This window comes from Chiloscyllium plagiosum, chromosome 9 (genome assembly GCF_004010195.1).
Source record: "Chiloscyllium plagiosum isolate BGI_BamShark_2017 chromosome 9, ASM401019v2, whole genome shotgun sequence".
NCBI classification, from domain to species: Eukaryota; Metazoa; Chordata; class Chondrichthyes; order Orectolobiformes; family Hemiscylliidae; genus Chiloscyllium; species Chiloscyllium plagiosum.
In genome coordinates this window covers 85,399,532-85,417,671 of record NC_057718.1, presented here as the reverse complement: position 1 = coordinate 85,417,671, position 18,140 = coordinate 85,399,532, and the positions used below count along the sequence as shown (strand labels likewise).

General features: G+C 42.3%; 1 protein-coding gene across 1 annotated transcript; it reads right to left on the bottom strand.

The window, feature by feature from the left end:
- Positions 1-325: 325 nt before the first annotated feature.
- Positions 326-18,014, bottom strand: vsx1 (visual system homeobox 1 homolog, chx10-like). Its single transcript, XM_043696429.1, has 5 exons — positions 17,564-18,014; positions 14,466-14,547; positions 12,028-12,151; positions 11,339-11,519; positions 326-2,556 (listed from the first exon to the last, which is right to left on the bottom strand). The coding sequence occupies exons 1-5, from the start codon at positions 17,925-17,927 to the stop codon at positions 2,282-2,284; spliced, it is 1,026 nt and encodes a 341-aa protein (XP_043552364.1). The 5' UTR covers positions 17,928-18,014; the 3' UTR covers positions 326-2,281.
- Positions 18,015-18,140: the final 126 nt, after the last annotated feature.

Below are 18,140 nucleotides of genomic sequence, written 5' to 3'. Positions count from 1 at the left end.
TTGCCCTACATCTCGAGAATTCATTAAAAAATGAACTGTGATTAATATGCTACCCAGGGAAAATCAGAAGCTGACCATGTGGTAGAGGTCCCACTCAAACCTATTATTGTCCATTCACCTCTCCATCTCTTAAAAATGCCCCAATGGGCAGGACAATCTTTAGGATTATGACTCGTGCCAAAACTTTACTAGGACACCACTCCTGAGAATGACACACAATAATGTGGATATCCTTTTTTGTCAAAACAAAGGCAAGGTCGCAAAATTATTAAAAAAGATTGAATTTGTCAAGTTTTGAGCATCACACAAGTATGCAACACATAGCCAAACCTAAAAATCATTTATAATTGTATTGAGAAACCTTTAAAGAGACAGTAATATGTAATTTTCAACCTTTTTTTGCTGCTTGCTCACAGGTGAATTCGCAAATTGGACTAATTGTGTTGATGTTTGAAACAGGAATAACTGCAAAAGATTTTAGGATTGGATATGGGTTTGAGTTGTGCATTCTTTGTGTATTCTCTACAATTTAAGTAAATTGAATCTTATTTGGCTTATTTAAATTACTGACTGGTTGGAAGTATGCTACAAGGTTGTAAAACAATCCTGGTTTATTCAAAATTTTGTTTATTCTTTGTGAGGTGTCAAAACCCAGAAATTGTATTATACCCCAGCACTCTTGTATCTCCCACTGCAGAACGCAACCCAATTGCTGCATACTGTAGTACATCTCCCATGTACTATCCTTGAAATAACATTTTAAAGAATCCATGTATTACATAGGAACAAAAATAGACCATTTGTCCATCATTCAGTTAAATTGTGGCTGATCTGTATCTTTAAACACCATCTATATACCTTTTGTCTGGAACTCTCAATATGTTTGTCCAATAAAAATCTATTTCTCTCAGTTTTGAATTTTGTAATTAGCTAAGTCCCAACAGCTTTTTCAGGGAGAGAGCTCCAGATTTCCATTACCCATTGTTGGAAGTGCTTGCTCACATTAAAATGGCCTAACACTAATTTTAAGGTCAAATGTTCTGAACTCTTCTACTGACGAAATTCTTTCTCTCCAAATCCTCTTTCAAATCATTTAATAATCTAAAACATCTTTAAATGCATTACTGATGGTCTAACACACTCCAGTACCTGCACATTGCCTTCTACAATGATCCCAACTCACCCCAACCATCCAATTCCTTTGCATGACGCACTACAGACTGTGCATTAACTTTTGTAAGACACACCCCAACGTACATTCTACCCTTTCTATACAATTCTCAACTCTGTGTCCACACCAGCCCATATGGTACCCTCTGCTAAACATATCACAGCCTGTGCATTTCATTTAGTGTAACACATACCAGTCTACTGCATACTTGTTGCCTTCCTGGTAATATGCCACGGACTATGCACAGCTCTCTATTCAAGGTACATTTGAGTTGAAAATTCACTTTACTTCTTACCCTCGATGTTACACAATTAAAGGAATTCTTTTTCCAATGCCTTTTGTTTTGCAATCTTTTCTCTTTCTCCTATCCTTTCTCCAGAAGCCATTCTCCAACCAAGTCAATTGAGAGACAACATAATTTCAGTATTCTGCCATCATAACTCCTCACTCAATAGCATGGAGATACCCAAGATAAACTTGAAATGATGCTGTCTTCCTGCGGAATGACTTAAGTCTACTTTTACTTCATTGTTGCTTCAATCCACCAAAGGTTGACCTTTTTTACATAGGTGACTGGCTGCACCTCCTACCACTGCAATGGACAATTCACTCATGCACTTGTGTGTGTCCTGTTTGTGGTGCCTAGGCTACTACTCTTCCAATGTATGTAATTTTTCATTTGGGTTTACTGTGTTATTGTAGCTGCCAGTTACCACTCACAATCATACCACATTGAAAGTCATATATTTCCATATGGACTGGGATCACCCCTTTCCATTCACAGGGATTAGAGTTATTGGTCAGTAAGAGGAGGTTAATCCATGATATTTTCAATCCTGTGTACATCTCCATTGGAATACCCTGCTTTACTTCATACATTTATTAGGAGCAAACCATGATGCTATTTGTCGGTCATTGTATTAACAACCCACAAACTAATAGCAGCTCAATAGCAGAGGTAATTGGTCATCTTCCTCTTTTGTTGTGGCCACTCATGTATTTTCATTGCTGTAGGAACCTGTTTTAAAATCGGATGAGTGCAGCTTATCAGTGGGAAGACTGTACCCCATCCTGAATCTTATTTGTTCACACAATAGCTTTCTGAGTATTTTAATTTTTCTTCAGTCCTCTCTGTCTGACCTCCACATAGGACCGCCTTGAAATGCATTGCTTTGAAGCATTTTCCTTGTTCAGTGGTTTTTCCGCACTGGAGAGGTCTAAAGCCATGTCGTCCTCTTCAGCTGTAGTGGCACAGTTGGTTGCAGGCATCCGGTCTGCGCCACCCTCAATCGGCAATGCCTGTGTTCTGCTCTCCACATAATCATCTCCGACAGTTGCTTCACTTTTAGTTTTCAATGTTGAGTCAACGGATTTTTTGTGCATTCCTAGATTTGAATGAAAGGTTGATTAGTGATGCCCAACTCATATGTTCTTTATTTTTACACCCCTTACTCTATTTTCCTGCATATTTCAGTTTTTCTATTCTAAATAATTTTGGTATATATTAGATCAGCTCATACAGTAGGCCTCTTACGTTCTAACTGTAGAATTTATACAGTACAGAATGTTTAGCTTTTGAAACAGCTTTCTATAAAAAAAAACTATCCACATATTCCAATTCCCCTCCTCATTCCCTAGAGAACTGGGAATGTTTTCTTTCAAGAATATATTCAGTTAAATCCTGAAAACCACACAAAGGAAGTTGACAGGTAAGAGCTGAATGATCATATCAAGTTTCAACAAATGTTTAAAATTAGTACTCTACGATAAGGAGCGTGCAATTGTGTTTCATCACTGAACTGATTAACGTAGCCCAAGAGCTTCCTTGTTTGCCAAACTGCAAGTGGTCAGGATAAAGAAATGGAATTGCAAAACATTAAATGTGTAAACTGCAATGCAAATTTTAAATATACTATACAAATATAAATATAGTTTATCTAGGATGATGATGGTGTAGAAGGCATTTGGCACTCTTTCCTTCATTGGTCAGAGCACTGAGTACCAGAGTTGGGACATCATGTTACAGCTGTACAAGGTATAGCTAAGGCCAGATTTGGAGTACTACATACAATTCGGGTTGTCATGCTATAGAAGGATGTTACTAAACTGAAAAGAGTGAAATAAAGGATTTACAAGAAAGTTACTGAGACTGGAGTGTTTGAGTTACAAGGAGAGGCCGAATAGACTGAGACTTTTTTCTCTGAAGCATCGGAGGCTGAAAGGGTGACCTTATGGAGGTTTATAAAATCATGAGGGGCATAGATAAGGTGAATAGCCAAGATCTTTTCCTAGTGTAAGGGAGTCCAAAACTAAAGGGCATAAGTTTAAGGTGAGAGGGGAAAGATTTAAAAGGGACCTGAGGGACAACTTTTTCATACAGAGGGTTGTGCATATATGCCAGAGGAAGTGGTAGAGGTGAGTATAATTGCAACATTTAAAAGACATTTGGGCAGGTATATGAATAGGAAAGGTTTAGAGGGATATAGACCTAATGCAGACAAATAAGACTGGTTCAATTTAGCAAACCTGGTCTGCATGGACTCGTTGGGCCGAAGGGTATGTTTCCATGCTGTATGACCCGAGAACTCTATGGATAGGACTAATCCCTTCAGTTCTTCAAGTCTATTTCATCATTCAATACAAGCATGACTGATCTGGTTGTGGACTTTACTCCACCTTCCTATCTACCCCATTGCCCTTGACTCCCTTGTCATTTAAAATTCCTTGTAACACTGCCTTGAATAAATTCAATGTCTCAGCCTTCACTGCCTTCTATGTCAGTAAGAGATGCATGTTGAAAAGACAAAGCCTGGGTGACCAGTTAGTAATGAATTGAGTTCACATGGGAATGTGGTGCAAAGGAGACAGAGGTGATTTAAGTAAGCGCTCTCACAACTAGTAAAGTGCATTAAGCATTAATCAGATTTATCGGTACTAGTAAGGTTTATCAATAGTTGTAATGTTTATGAAGGTAAGGGAAACTAAAATAAAGTTAATATAAATAAACCAAAGTGAAATATAGTGTAAGTGAAATAAAATTAGGGTGTGACATGGTAGTTTGGTCATGGGAAATGCATATTCTGTACACTGTGGGAAAACCTGGAGGCTAGATGATACATGTACAGAGACTAGATTCCCTACAGTATGGAAACAGGCCCTTCGGCCCAATAAGTCCACACCAACCCTCCGAAGAGTAACCCACCCAGACTCATTTCCTGGCATTTACCCTGACTAATGCACCTAACACTATGGGCAATTTAGCATGGCCAACTCACCTGACCTGCACATCTTTTAGAATGAGGGAAGAAACTGGAGCACCCAGAGGAAACCCACACAGACACAGGGAGAATGTGCAAACACCACACAAATCACCCAAGGCAGGAATCAAACCTGGGTCCATGGTGCTGTGAGGCAGCAGTGTTAGCCACTGAGCCACTGTGCTACCCATATAGGAAGCACTCCCAGCTGCAGAACCTTGAGTTCTGGATTTTGGAGTTAAAACAGCAGCAAGAGTCACTGTGGAACACCCATAAGGCTGACAGATATATTGACAGCACATTCAGAGAGTTTGTCACACCATAGGCCAGGAGCATGGTGTCAAGAGGGGAATGAATTACTGCCAGGCAGCCCAGAAAATTAGGCAAAAGAGAGGACTGCGGATGCTGGAAACCAGAGTTTAGATCAGAGTGGTGCTGGAAAAGCACAGCAGGTTAGGCAGCATCTGAAATCGACATTTCGGGCAAAAGCTCTTCATCAGGAATGGAGGGAGGGCGCCTCCAGGGTGGACAGATAAATGGCGGGCTGGGAGAGGGAGTGGAGAGCTGGGAGAAGGTTGCAAAGAGTACAATAGGTGAATGGGGGTGGGGATGGAGGTGATGGGTCAGAGGGGAGGGTGGAGCGGATAGGTGGGAAGTGAGATTGGCAGGTAGGACTGGTCATGAGGACAGTGCTGAGCTGGAAGGTTGGAACTGAGGTAAGGTGGGGAAAGTGGAAATGAGGAAACTGGTGAAGTCCACATTGATGCCCTGGGGTTGAAGTGTTCCGTGGCAGAAGATGAGGCGTTCTTCCTCCAGGCATCGGGTGGTGAGGGAGCGGCGGTGGAGGAGGCCCAGGACCTGCATATCCTCAACAGAGTGGGAGGGGGAGTTGAAATGTTGGGCCATGGGGTGGTGGGTTTGATTGGTGTGGGTGTCCCAGAGATGTTCCCTGAAGCGCTTTGCGTGGAGGTGTCCAGTCTCCCCAATGTAGAGGAGACCGCATTGGGAGCAACGGATACAATAAATGACATTGGTGGATGTGCAGGTGAAACTTTGATAGATGTGGAAGGCACCTTTGGGGCCTTGGATGGAGGTGAGCAAGGAGGTGTGGGCACAGGTTTTGCAATTCCTGCAGTGGCAGGTGAGGGTGCCAGGTTGGGAGGGTGGGTTGCAGGGGGGGCGTGGACCTGACCAGGTAGTCACGAAGGGAACGGTCTTTGCGGAAAGCGAAAAGGGGTGGGGAGGGAAATATATCCCTGGTGGTGGGGTCCATTTGGAGGTGGCAGAAATGTCGGCAGATGATGTGGTTAATACGAAGAAAACTGGCAGGCACTGAGGCCCCACTAGCTAGTTACTTTTCTTTTTTGGGTGATCCTCTGAAGGTGTGATTCCTCAAAGAAATGCAGTCAGAGCCATGTCCTTGCACCTTGGATGCCTTAGCTGTATAGGAAGAGAGGAAGAAGGGACAAAGAGCTAATAACACCAAAGGGGCAAGAACATAATTATAAAAAGGATGCAAGGAGACATTGATAGCCTAAGGTGAATGGGCGAGAACTTGGCAGATGGATTATAATGTTAAATGATTCACTTTTGCACAAAATAAACAGAAAGACACAATATGGTGAATGGTGAACGATTGGAAACAGTGGGACCATAATGTCATGTTTATGAGTCACATATTAGCACATAGCAATTGGGAAACCAAAGGTATGTTGACCATCACTGCAAGCAGATTTAAACAGATCTTATTGCAGTTTTATATGACCTTAGTGAAACCTCAGCTGGAATACTGAGCACAGTTTGGTTGCTTTTTCCATCAATGGATATCCTTGAGATGGAGGGAATGATGCAATATAGGTTCACCAAATTAATCCCTGGGAAGGTAGAATTATTTTAAGAAGAGAGATTGAGGTGACTGGGTCTGTAATCCAAAGAGATAAGTGTGACTTCAAATGGGTTGCTGAAGTTGGGTGCTTCAGGGGGTTTAATGGAGAAAAAGAAAAAGGTAATCTGTTGCTTTTTGCCAAACTTTTTTCAGCTTTCAGGAATTAATTCTTGCTCTGCTACAGGAGAAGGAGTCAGTTATTTGGAGAGCATCTAACAAGTGATTCAAGTTTATTCTCTTCCTAAGACTCAAAATACTATATTTTGAGCAGAAGGTGAATGAGAGAGGATGAAAGGCACCGATTGAGAGGCCTATCTGCAGTGAGACCAGCAGCAGAGTGACATCATGCATCACAGCTTGACATGAGTGCAGGGAAAGCAGGTGATTCATGAGTAGAATTGGTGAATATTTCTAGTCTTTAAATTAAAAGTAGAATCTTTAGTGTGTGTTTGGATCCCTGGTCTTCTTTCACCTTCTTCTTGAAAGTAGTTTGTTACGTATAAAGTTGTAACTAGTGCAAAAATCATTACAATAAACTGAAAAGAACAGGGACTTTCCAAGGCAGGATGAGTGGTGTGTCGCTTCAGCAGCATGTGGGGAGCGCTGACATCAAGATGATCCACAGCGAACACATCTGTGTTAAGTGTTGAAGCTTGAGGAATTTTGGATCCAATTTGAGCTGAAGTCATGTTGCAGACATTGCAGCACATCAGTGAGGGAGAAAATTATTTAGACACCTTGTTCTGGGATGCAGTCACACCCCTCAGACTAATTTATTCAAATTTGATCTGTGCTCAGAGATAGCAGGATGTTACTGTGTATATGGGGACCAAGGAGATTTTGAGGAGCCTTTTCCTTTCAATCATTCAACAGTTATGAGGTTCGTGTAAACTATGTGGAAGAGAGTGGGTCTGCAAGGAACACGACTAACAATGTGTGTATGGCATTGTGGAATATGGTAGGAGAGGAAATAGAAAAGTAGTTATGGTAGAAACACTATAATTGGGGGTTAAGTACTGATCTTTGCAGCTATAAGCTTAAGTCCCAGAGACTGTCTTACATGTCTGGTGCCAAGGTTAAGGACATCTCCTCAGGCTAAAGAGAAACTTGGAGTGGGAGGATAGGAGTTGTAAGTGTCCACATTGGTATCAATGACATTGATATGAATAAAAAGAAGGTTCTCCTGAAGGAATTTGAATAGTTATGAGCTAAATTAAAAAGCAGAACATTTAAGATAACAATCTTGGGACTGCTATCTGAGCAAACTGGCAGAGGTAAATAAAGTCACAGAGTTAAATGCTTGGTTCAAAGATTGCTCTGGGAGAGGTGGGTTCAGTTACTGGGGCATTGGCACCAGTACTGGGATAGAGGAAACTGTTCTGATGGTGTGGACTTCACTTGAACCATGCTAGTACCAGTGTCTTGGCAAATTGAAAATCTGGCAGCTAATTAGGTAAAGATACCTAGTGTGCACAAACATAGATAAATAGCAAAAAAAAACACTAATGCATAATGAGGCAAGTTTAATAAACAATTTCAGCATAAAAGATCTTCAAGGAAACAGCGGCCATAACATAGGAAAATTTAGAATTCAGTTTGAGGATAAGAAATCTGAATCGGAAACATTAAGGGCAGCATGGTGGCTCAGTGGTTAGCACTGCCGCCTCACGGCGCCAGGGACTCAGGTTCAACTGTGGAGGGGGAGTTTGCACATTCTCCCTGTGTCCGCGTGAATTTGCTCTGGTTTCCTCCCACGATCCAAAGATGTAGAGATCAGGGCCAATTGGCTGTGCTAAATCACCCCTTGGGTAGTTTAGATGCATGAGTCAGGAGTAAATGTCGGGGAATGGGTCTGGATGGGATACTCTTAAGAGGGGCCATTGTGGATTTGTTGGGCCAAACGGTCTGTTTCCAACCAGCAGGGATTCTAATTCAAGAGCGGCATGATGGCTCAGTAGTTAGCACTGCTGCCTCACAGCACCAGGGTCCCAGGTTTGATTCCAGTCTCAGGTGACTGTCAGTATGGAGTTTGCACATTCTCCCCACATTCTTGTGGGTTTTCTCCGGGTGCTCCGGCTTTCTCCCATAATCCAAAGATGTGCAGGTCAGGTGAGTTGGCCATTCTAAATTGTCCATTAGTGTTAGTGTGAGGAGAGAAATGGTTCTGGGTGGGTTACTCTTCGGAAGCTCGGTGTGGACTGGTTTCACACTGTAAGGAATCTAATCTAATCTAAAAACTATACTAAATCTAAATAGCATACTCACATAGGAATGAGGGCAGAGTTGGAAGGGTGGGCTGGGAAAGGAGTTTAACAGAAAAGATGGGTTATGAACAATGGCACATACTTAAGAAAATAGTTCATGACTCCCAACAAAGGTATAGTCTAGTGAGGAGAAAGGATGCATGGAAGGGGATAAACCAATCATGGTTAATCAAGGAGGTTAAGGATAGTATTAAATTGGAAATAAAACCATACAATGTAGTAAAGATTATTGGTAAGCCAGAGAATTGAAGGAGCCTTAAAAACCAACAAAAGATAACAAAAAAGAGAAACTAAACTTTGAGTGTAAACAATCAAGTGATATAAAAACAGATATTAACAGCTTCTTTAAATATATATTAATAATGGAGCAACCACAACAATACAAAGGAGTTGAATAAAAAATTTGCATCAATCTTCACAGTAGATGGAAATGGGCATAAGTGAGGGGAGAAAAAAAAGTACGATAAGTGTCACAAGTGAAAAGGTATTAAGAGGGGAACTCAGGGTGTGAAATGTGGTGGGTTGTATCCGAGGATATTAAAGGAAGTAGCTAAAGAGATAGTAGAAGCACTGGTAAAATATTTCAAGAACCTTTAGATTCTGGGAAAATCCAGAGCATTAGAAAACTGCCAATGTCACACCCTTGCTTAAAAAGTAATGGAGTCAAAACATGGCAACTATGGGCTAGTTAGCTTAATATCTGTCATTGGGAAAATGTTAGTGTCTATTACACAGATGTATAATAACGGAACATTTAGAAGCGCACAATATAATCAAGCAGAGTCAATATGGTTTTGTGAAGGAGAGATATCTGTGAACAGGTAACAAGTAGGATAGAGAAGGATACTTGTAATATATTTGGATTCCCAAAAGACATTCAGTCAGGCCCTTTTTATAAGGCTTCTTAATAAGCACCCATGCTGTTGTGAGCAGGCTGATTAATGCAAGACAGAGAGTTAGGATAAGGGGACATTTTCATGATGACAATCTGTAACTATTAGAGTGTCACAGAGATGTGGCCATAATTATTTACAATATTTATAAACCATTTGGGTGACAAAGGTTATATGCTATTGCCATGTTTGCAGATGACACAAAAGTAAATGGAAAGACATGTGTGAGGATGATGCAAAGAGGGATCTAGACAGGTTAAGTGAGTGCACAAATATTTGGCAGATGGAATGTGTGGTAAATGTGAGATTATGCACTTTGACAAGAAAAGTAAATGAGCTCAATATTACATATGTTAGAAAGATAGGGAGAACTAGAGATTGGCAAAAGACTGCAGAAAGCTGCAGCACTGAGGGATTTGGGCATACTTGGGCTTGAATCACAGCATACAAGTTCAGCAGGTAATACAGAAGACAAATTTGCTGTAGGCCTTTATTTCAAAGGTAATTAAGTATAAAAAAAAGAAATTCCTTGCTAAACCTAAACAGAACGCTAGTTAGACTGCAACTAGAAGACTGTGAGCAGTTTTGGGTCCCTTATCTAATCAAGGTATGCTCGCATTGGAGGCAGTCCAGAGATTGCCACCAGGTTGATCACAGGGATAGGGGGATTTATTTTTACGAGGAGAGGTTGAGTAGGTTGGGCTTGTACTCATCAGAGTTTAGAAGAATGAAAAGCTACTTTATTGAAAGAAATGAAATTCTTAGGGATTTGAAAAGATAGATATGGAAAGGTAGTTCCCCGTTGAGGGAGTGTCTAGAACTAGAGTGCATAATGTCAGAGTAAGTGGACAGCCTTCTAAGACAGGGATGAGAAGAAATTTCTACTCTCAGAAAGTAGTGAATAGGTGGAATTCTTTACCACAAAGGGCAGTAGAGGCTGTGTCCTTAAGAATATTCAAAGCTGAGATTGACAGATTTTTACTCGGTAAGATATTGAAGGTTCGTGGAGCAACGGCAGGAAAGCGTTAAGGATTTTCACGTCATCTATGATTTGTTTGAATGACAATACAAATTTGATGGGCCAAGTATGCTATTTTTGCTCCTACATTTTATAGTCCTATAGTAATTTTAAGAAAGAGAGATGACCTTTTGAAATTTACAACATTTGAACGGGATGGTAGATAAGATCTTTCCCCTTGCTGGTGAGACTAAATCTTGGGATAGTAATCTCAACAAAAGAGATAGGTCAATGAAGACTGAGGCAAGGAGGAATTTCTTCATTCAGTTGGCAATGAATCTTTGGAATTCCAAGAGAACTGAGGAAACTCAATAATTGAGCATGTTCAAGACAGAATCTGATCTATTTCCGGAGACTAACTGCATCAACGGATATAGAGATGGTCCAGAAAAGTGGAATTGAGGTGGGTGATCTGTCATGGTCTAACTGAATAGTGGAGTAGGCTTGACAGGCTGAACAGCCCATCCTGTTCTTAAGTTCTTTATTTGTTTCAAAAATATCACCTCTCATTCTTCTAAACTTCAATGGGTGTAGGTCCAACCTGTTCAATCTTTCAACTCCAGCAAGGATTAAGCAATTGATAATTGTAAGGACCTTGTATAGAGTCCAACAGGTTGTATATGTTTTCTGCTGGCATTTAAAAAGACGCCAGAATTAGAATGGGGTGAAATTTGTCTTGGGTGATAGGACAAAATGGGCACTCGCAAATTAGCAGTATCTTTTTACACCATGCTCCATTTTCTTCTCCAGCCTTTGAGACAGGGGGATAGTTTATTTTCACCACCTTATGCTGTTGCATGTCCCTCTCCACTCCTGTCTCCTTGTCCCCCAATAATCTTCAATTGCTTACCAAGCAGCCAGGGGGCACAAGATCCTACCAAACCATTTTTGCCAGAGTTGAGTATGGATTCGGGCAGGGGAATGGAGTGCCGGACCATGGCACCGTACAGTCCATACTCGGCCATCACACTGCTCCTGCCCCAGCATTTCTCCCGCTTCCTCCATTTCGCTCTTCGATTTTGAAACCACACCTGGTGGGATAAGGGATGAACAAACTTCATTGACAAACTCTAAACATCCACTGCTATTGCACTTTGGCTTCCTCCCATCATCATAGGTGCCAATGAGAAGCTGCCTTGGTTCACTCTATGTGACATTAAGCAGAAGTCAGATGGGACTTTGATTTAAAGTCTTATCTAAAAGATGGTGCTTCTAATAGTGCAGCACTATTTCAATCTCTAGGGTGTAAATCTAGATTTTATCCTCGACTCTATGCAGTATGAATTGAACTTACAACTTTCAGACTCAGGGAGACATGGAAGTGCTGTCAAATGAGACAAAATTAAAGCCATGAAATACAGCCAACAGGCTCATTAGTGTGGAAAGAATTTTGTATTATCATTTCAATTTTCATTTTTGACCTCAAGTGACTAGCATGAAATTGTTGCATCAAATTAGATGATAACTGAGATTTTACATAAATATGGGAAATCCTGGCAACTTCCCCTCCAAATAGCACATGATGACCTGTGAAATTACCTGTATTCGGTCTTCAGCGAGCTCTGTCTTCATCGCTAACATTTCTCTTGCATATACATCTGGGTAATGAGCCTCATTAAAAGATTTCTCTAGTTCCTCCAACTGGTGAGTTGTGAACACAGTCCTGTGGCAATCAAAGAGCAGACATATTGCTCACAAGCAACAAAGAAAGAAAGTAATCTTACCTATACAGCACCTTTCAAAACCTCAGAATTTTCCATAACACTTTAAGGCTAATTAACTAATGTTAAAGCATCACCACTGTTGTAGTTTAGGGACATTAGAAACAGAGATAGGTCATTAGGTATCTCAAGTAGCATCCCAGGATGCTCCTGAACTGCTGTGCTTTTCCAGCAACACACTCTCAATTCTGATCTCTAGCGTCTGCAGACTCACTGTCTCCCATTCGGTATCTCAAGTCTATTCACCATTTAACTAGGTCATAGCTGATCTGCACCTCAACTTCATTTCTGGCCTTTGCTTCATAATCAGTTGATACAATTAACCAATAAAAATACACATTCGTGCATAGATTCTGCATCACACACTTTCAAATAACATTGGTGTAAGAATAAAATTGGCCTTGGGTCAAACCATGATAGTGAACTATGCACTCTAGTTGCTACCTGCCTTATTGAAATCAACAACAAAAGAATATTAAGTGCTGAGTAAAATGTGTTGCAAATTTGTCATCAGCTGTTTTATGCTGTCCTCCAAGACCAGTTTCACACAATTAAATTCCTGTGAAAAGTCAGTTTACAAGAATCCAAACGCAGTTCAAATACTGGGGAATAGGATGTAAAGTATGTCATTCAGTTGTTAAACAGCAGCGGTAATGACACTGTTTTGTTTTTATGCTACTGGGACTTGTTCAATTCACTAAACATCAGCATGTTAGCCTACAATTCTCATGATGACTTATGTAAAAGAAGTCATATTAAATTACTTTGTGACACCCTTTTTATTTCACTTGCTATATAACAGATAATCAAAATGGCAGCTTTTTCCAAAACAATTCCTTTTAAAAATTCACAGGATCATGGGAACAGGAGTAAGCCATTCAGCCCATCATCTCTGTCCCACCATTGGAGATTACGGCTGATCATCACTTTCCTGCATTATCTCCATATCCCTTAATATTGTAGTCTCCAGAAACCCATCAATCTTTTTTGTCTGAAACTGCTCAATGGTTTAGTTTTCACAGCCCTCTTGCTAGATAATTCCAAAGATTGAGCACCCTCTAGATGGAGAAATTAAAAATGGCCTTCCCCTTACAATGAGATAATGTCCCACATCATACCTACATCTACCCTGTCACATCCTGTAAAAACATTATAAATTTCAATTAGATTACCTCTCGTTCTATAAAACTCCAGAGAATGCAGATCCTCTTTCATACTGCCCATTACAAGTTGCCTTACTGTATATATTAAATCAATTCTCAACACAAGATATCTTCTGAGCTTTCAAACTTTTTAACCTGCTACCCTTTTTATTTGGATTAAAAAGGAAGTATCCTATGTTAACATTAACCCATCCAACAGTCTAAACCTAAAAGGCTGTGCACAGCAGCAACAAATTCATTGTAACTTAGCAACAAATTAAAACGATTCAAAGGCTCTGGTGTGTTCTGGACATGGCAGATTCATGCCTGGTACTTGATGTTGACCAGTCATGGGTAGCAAGTTAAATCAGCTGACCTGGCACACATGAATGGCAGTACGGCTAAATTATTGACCATAGTCAATGTGCCTTTTGGGCCCAGCGTCATTGAGAGTGTCACTGCTTTATGGTGTTTAAATAAGATTAAACTGTGTTTGAGATCATATTCTGTGATTCTGTTCATAGAATCATCGATATCTACAGCACAGAAACAGGTCCTTTGGTCCATTTACTCGGTGCCAGTCAAAAACCTAACTACTCTAATTTCATTTTCCAGCATTTAGCCCGTAGCCTTGTATGCTTTAGCTTTGTAAGAGTACGTCTGAATACTCCTTAAATGTTATGAAGGTTTCTGCCTCTACCATCCTTTCAGGCAGTGAATTCCAGATTCCCGCCACTCCCTCACACCTCTTCTAAACCTCCTGCTCCTTACCTTAAATCAATGCTCCCTGCTCACTGATCCTTTACCCGCCAGCAATCAGAAAGTGGGCATGGGATCCAACTTTACCAACCTGAGTGATTATCAAGGACTGGGGAATGTAATCTAGCATGCCTTGAGTTTGGTCTTGTTCTGATCTCATCATTAAACCAGAATTAGGATACTTCAATTCAATAATTATATATCACACAAGGGGCCCATTTGGTGCAACGTGTCTGTACCAGCCCTTTCACCCCAGTTGCAGGCAAAACATAAATTAGAAAGGCACTAATGCAATGTCCTTCCATCACAATCTCCATTCACTCAGGATTGTTTTCAACAGAGGCCACTCACATACCTGTGCCGCCTCTTCTTCCTTTTCACCTGCGATGCTGCGGAGTTCTTCAAGTTGCTGTGATCACACGATGTGTTCTCATCATCTGGTGCCAGGGGAATGGATTAGACCACAGTCACTATTATAGCCACCAAACCCAAACCAGCCAGCATGAAAAACATCCCTGGTGTTGGAGCTCTAAGTCTCCTCATGACCAAACCTGATTTAGCAGAATACAGTGGTTTAACAAAAGAATATGTTATTGGATCAGACTTCCCATGCCTAGAATCACACAAGGTAGATCAAGTACAAATTTGCGTCTGTTTCTGGAACAGCTCACTAGCTGACAATATAAACCTTGAGGGGCACAAATTTGCATCAGGCATGAGTTAGCAGGAATTTCTCGATAGTGAGCTGGAGGGATTTTCAAGCATAAGTTACAAATGTAACCTTCGTTATCTTGCTTTGGGACTCAAACTGGGAGTTTCTACCCACTGCACCACAAGATTTCCCTGTTACTGTGTTAAGAATCCAAAGATCATTGATCCTCTCCTGGCAGTCTGATAATTTGCATTTGGAAAGAAAATGCTGATCAGTGAAAGTGATGATGTTATTGAAGAACCCAGTGCATTCTGTGCTTTAGAGAAGGAAGCCTGCTGGTTTAATCCATCTGATCCTGTATAGAAGGCCAGTTCCAGACCAGTGTGATTGACTGGTAACTGCACTCTGAGATGGTCTGGTAAGGCTCTCAGAGCAGCTAGCGATGGACAATAAGTACCCTACCTACATCCTGAAAATGTATAAGAATCGCGAGTTTTTTTTAATAGAATCCCTACAGTGTGGAAACAAGCCCTTTGGCCCAATAAGTCTGCACTGACCCTCCAGGAAGCAACCCATCCCCCTAACTTATTATCCAATATTTAGGATATACATTTGCCCCTAACCAAGGGGCAATTTACTAAGGTCAATTCACCTAAGTAGCACATATTGCAGTGCGGGAGAAAACCCATGCAGACACAGGGACAATGTATGAACTCTACACAGTCGCCTGTGGCTGGAATCGAACCCAGGTCCCCAGTACTGTGAGGCAGCAGTGCTAACCACTGAGCCACCCTGCCATTTTTACATCAATAGGTCACTCAGCATACCTTGTTTTTAATCATGTGAATTATATTGACTTGAAACTTTACTGAGAAGGCAAGGTCTGAAAAACACGACAAGCCAATTGCTCGCTGCTGTCAGCTACGCTGTTTCATTGGCATGTTGCCTCTCGTCCAGGGAAGGGGCACCGAGTCTCTGTGCAGACTGCAGTCAGCAGCAGATTTACAAGCAGGCGGGAATGTAGCTAGTGCCCAGTGCTCCTCAAATAAACGGTGAGGTATTCACATATAAACAGCTCCCAGGGGGCAGCAAGGTGGCTCACTACTACCTCACAGTGCCAGGGACCCTGGTTCAATTCCCGCCTCAGGCGACTCTCTGTGTGGAATTTGTACATTCACCCTGAGTCTGTGTGGGTTCCCTTCGGGTGCTCTGGTTTCCCACAGTTGAAAGATGTGCAGGTTAGGTGAATTGGCCGTGCTAAAATTGCCCATTATGTTCAGAGATGTGTAGGTTAGGTGCATTAGTCAGGGGAATGGGTCTGGATGAGATGCTCTTCGGAGGGTTGGTGTGGACTTGTTGGGCCAAATGGCGTATTTCCACACTGGAGGGATTCTATGATTTTAAAAAGTAAACAGTTCCCAGTTCCTTCACATACAAAACTCCCCAAATTCATTGTTTCCTTTCAGCCTTTGGAAATCATGTGTTGCATTTAACTTTGAATTTAAATTAGATTAGATTCCCTACAGTGTGGAAACAGGCCTTTTGGCCCAACCAGTCCACACTGACCCTCCGAAGAGTAACCCACCCAGTCCCATTTTCCTCTGACTATTGCACCGAACACTATGGGCAATTTAGCATGGCCAATTCACCTAACCCCTGCACATCTTTGGACTGTGGGAGGAAACCCACCCAGACACCGGGAGAATGTGCAAACTCCACACAGACAGTCACCCGAGGCTGGAATCAAACCTGGGACCTTGGGGCTGTGAGGCAGCAGCAGTGCTAACCACTCAGCCACTGAGCCACCGTGCCACCCCTTAAAGGTCAACGAACAATCGGAAATTACAAATCTACAATTCAGTAGAAAACATAACATAGAAAATTCAAAACAAGCAAATGTAAAACTAGACGGTGGCTCCCATACTCTGGGATATTTATCTATATGCAAGGAATAGAAACGACCAAACAACGTAGATGCCTCCAACCCAACCTTCATCTGTTTGAACCATCACCATCCCTCGTCTAGTTTCTCTCTCCCTTCAAAGTCAGAGCTGCCTGCTCCACCGATTTACTTTTGATTCATATTACAATGAAGTTCAACAATATTACAATAAAGTTAGAGACAGTAAGCTGCCTGTTGCAATGCTAACCTGAGGGTTACCTCACCAAAGTTGCAGGATTCCCCACCCCACGAGACGGGGAAAGGGTTGTGGAGGGAGGGAGGAGAAGACAGAGGGAGAGGACGCGGTGCCAACCTACAGAGACCTCACCAAACTCGCTCGGGCTGGAGACCCAAAACCCAGGCCTGGGGTTTTTTTTTGTCAGGAACCATTGATCTTGTCAGCCCAGTTTTCTCTGTTTTCAGGCTTGCTTTACAATGGTACACCTTTTTTTCTTAAAAGTAGGAGAACTGCAGGGATCCAATTTAATAATAAAAAGAGAATTTGGTTCCACGTATTGCTGAAAAGCCTCAGGGAACTTAGCTCAGCCAATAGACCATGCGATAGCTTTCACTGTCCCGGGATATTCCAAGGTAGACAAGCCGGAGGCTGAAAGAACACACAAGCCTAACCGGAATATTCTAATACAAGCAGTAAAATACATTCCAAACACGGTCACCGTTTGAAAAGGGCATCTGACCTGCGCACAGCAAGATCCCACAATCAACAACAACAAGACAAGAGGCTCGGTTCACTGTGTGTTGGGTGAGTACAGAGAGGGAGGAGGGTGTGGGGTGGGGAACGGGTCCGGTGTGGACAGGCGGGCGGGCGGGCTCGCTGACAGACTGCTGCTGGCTTTACCGGAGTTGTGAAGCGGCTGGAGACTGTCCAGCAGGCTGACCCTCCGCAGTAGCGGCATTCGGCCGGGCAGAGCTGACAGAGTGTCCAGGAGAGAGGATCCGGGCGGCCGGAAGGCGCTGCACAGCAACCCAAGGCCGGCGGTGAGCATCGGCGGCGGTTCCCTCGGCGGCTGGGGGGCAGCAGCAGGATGGGCTGATGGGCCTCCCGAGCGGCCGCCCTCACTGCTGCTGCTGTCCAGTCCCAGCAGCTCGGTGATGCCGAAACCCCGGCAGCGGCTGCTTTTCTCCGGCGCTTTGCTCCCACTCAGCAAACTGGCTGCAAGGACTTTGCTGTCAGCCTCAGAACTCCCCTGTGTCCCGGGCATGACCCTGAGCTCTCCTTCCTCTCTCTCTGACTCTCTCTCTCACACACACTCACTCACTCACACTCTCTGACTTTCATTCACACTCTCCCTGACTCTCTCTCTCACACACACTCACTCACTCACACTCTCTGACTTTCATTCACACTCTCCCTGACTCTCTCTCTCACACACACTCACACACTCTCTGACTTTCATTCACACTCTCTCTGACTC